General features: G+C 55.1%; 1 protein-coding gene across 1 annotated transcript; it reads right to left on the reverse strand.

The window, feature by feature from the left end:
- Positions 1–313: 313 nt before the first annotated feature.
- Positions 314–952, reverse strand: LOC120039667 (salivary glue protein Sgs-3-like). Its single transcript, XM_038985078.1, has one exon. It carries the CDS (start codon positions 950–952, stop codon positions 314–316), a length of 639 nt encoding a protein of 212 aa, XP_038841006.1.
- Between the last annotated feature and the right edge of the window lie 1,309 nt (positions 953–2,261).

Here is a 2,261-nt window from a genome sequence, read left to right on the forward strand (position 1 = left end):
CAGGTTCATCTCTCTGTAGGTGATGGCTTTGTTATGGAAGGTTTGGGAATCGCTTCCTTTTAGGTGGTTGTAGAATTTAACGGCTCTTTTCTGGATTTTGATAATTAGTGGGTATCGGCCTAATTCTGCTCTGCATGCATTATTTGGTGTTCTACGTTGTACACGGAGGATATTTTTGCAGAATTCTGCATGCAGAGTCTCAATTTGGTGTTTGCCCCATTTTGTGAAATCTTGGTTGGTGAGCGGACCCCAGACCTCACAACCATAAAGGGCATTGGGCTCTATGACAGATTCAAGTATTTTTAGCCAGATCCTAATTGGTATGTTGGTAGAACTGTGCTGTGGTGGGCCGGTTCTGGTTGTTCTGTCCTGAGGCCGACCTGGTCTGGTAGAACTGTGCTGTGGTGGGCCGGTTCTGGTTGTTCTGTCCTGAGGCCGGCCCGGTCTGGTAGAACTGTGCTGTGGTGGTGCCGGGCTGGTTGTGCTGTCCTGAGGCCGACCAGGTCTGGTAGAACTGTGCTGTGGTGGGCCGGTTCTGGTTGTGCTGTCCTGAGGCCGGCCCGGTCTGGTAGAACTGTGCTGTGGTGGGCCGGTTCTGGTTGTGCTGTCCTGAGGCCGACCTGGTCTGGTAGAACTGTGCTGTGGTGGGCCGGTTCTGGTTGTGCTGTCCTGAGGCCGGCCTGGTCTGGTAGAACTGTGCTGTGGTGGGCCGGTTCTGGTTGTGCTGTCCTGAGGCCGACCCGGTCTGGTAGAACTGTGCTGTGGTGGGCCGGTTCTGGTTGTGCTGTCCTGAGGCCGGCCTGGTCTGGTAGAACTGTGCTGTGGTGGGCCGGTTCTGGTTGTGCTGTATTGTGATGGTGCCGGGCTGGTTCTGCTGTCCTGAGGCCGGCCTGGTCTGGTAGAACTGTGCTGTGGTGCTGTACTGGTTGCCCTTTTCATGTGTCTTATACATCATGGAGGGCAGGTAGTTTGCCCCCGGTGATGCGTTGTGCAGACCTCACTACCCTCTGGAGAGCCCTGCGGTTGAGGACGGTGCAGTTGCCATACGTAGGGTTTTTGGTGACAAGTTAACATTTCTTCAGCCTCCTGCGGTTGAAGAGGAGCTGCTGCGCCTTCTTCACAACGCTGTCTGTGTGGGTGGACCATGTCAGTTTGTATGTGATATGTACGCCGAGGAACTTAAAACTTTCCACCTTCTTCACTGCTGTCCCTTCGATGTGGATAGTGGGGTGCTCCCTCTGCTGTTTCCTGAAGTCCACGATCATCTCCTTTGTTTTGTTGACGTTGAGTGAGACACCGTTTTCCTTTTGTCCAGATGGGATAAGGAAGTGTGCAGTGTGATGTCAATTGTGTCGTCTGTAGGACTCTCTCTCTCCTCTCCTCACCAGTCCTCTCTGTCTCCTCTCCTCTCCAGTCCTCTCTCTCTCCTCTCCTGTCCTCTCTCTCTCCTCTCCTCACCAGTCCTCTCTCTCTCTCTCCTCTCCTCACCTGTCCTCTCTCTCTCTCCTCACCTATCCTCTCCCTCTCTCCTCTCCTCACCTGTCCTCTCTGTCTCTCCTCACCTGTCCTCTCTGTCTCTCCTCACCTGTCCTCTCTGTCTCTCCTCACCTGTCCTCTCTGTCTCTCCTCACCTGTCCTCTCTCTCTCCTCTCCTCACCTGTCCTCTCTCCTCTCCCTACCTGTCCTCTCTCTCTCCTCTCCTGACCTGTCCTCTCTCTCTCCTCTCCTCACCTGTCCTCTCTCCTCTCCCTACCTGTCCTCTCTCTCTCCTCTCCTCACCTGTCCTCTCTCTCTCCTCTCCTCACCTGTCCTCTCTCTCTCCTCTCCTCACCTGTCCTCTCTCCTCTCCTCACCTGTCCTCTCTCTCCTCTCCCTACCTGTCCTCTCTCTCTCTTCTCCTGACCTGTCCTCTCTCTCTCCTCTCCTCACCTGTCCTCTCTCCTCTCCCTACCTGTCCTCTCTCTCTCCTCTCCTGACCTGTCCTCTCTCTCTCCTCTCCTCACCTGTCCTCTCTCCTCTCCCTACCTGTCCTCTCTCTCTCCTCTCCTCACCTGTCCTCTCTCTCTCCTTCTCTCCAGGTGGTGGATGTGGATGAGAACCTGTTCTCTCCATACTTCTCTGAGTTTGCCGTGCGGGGCAGTGTGAAGGAGGACAGCAGAGTAGGGACCAGTGTCCTGGTGGTCAGTGCTAGAGACGAGGGGGGAGACAGGGTCGTCAGCTACTCTGTCAGAGGAGGCAGTGGGATCGGCAGCTTCTCCATC

The sequence above is a fragment of the Salvelinus namaycush genome, unplaced genomic scaffold (assembly GCF_016432855.1).
Source record: "Salvelinus namaycush isolate Seneca unplaced genomic scaffold, SaNama_1.0 Scaffold2904, whole genome shotgun sequence".
Lineage (NCBI taxonomy): Eukaryota > Metazoa > Chordata > Actinopteri > Salmoniformes > Salmonidae > Salvelinus > Salvelinus namaycush.

Bases quoted from the DNA above. Each gene is read 5' to 3' on its own strand.
- LOC120039667 (XM_038985078.1), bottom strand. From the start codon at position 952: ATGTATAAGACACATGAAAAGGGCAACCAGTACAGCACCACAGCACAG.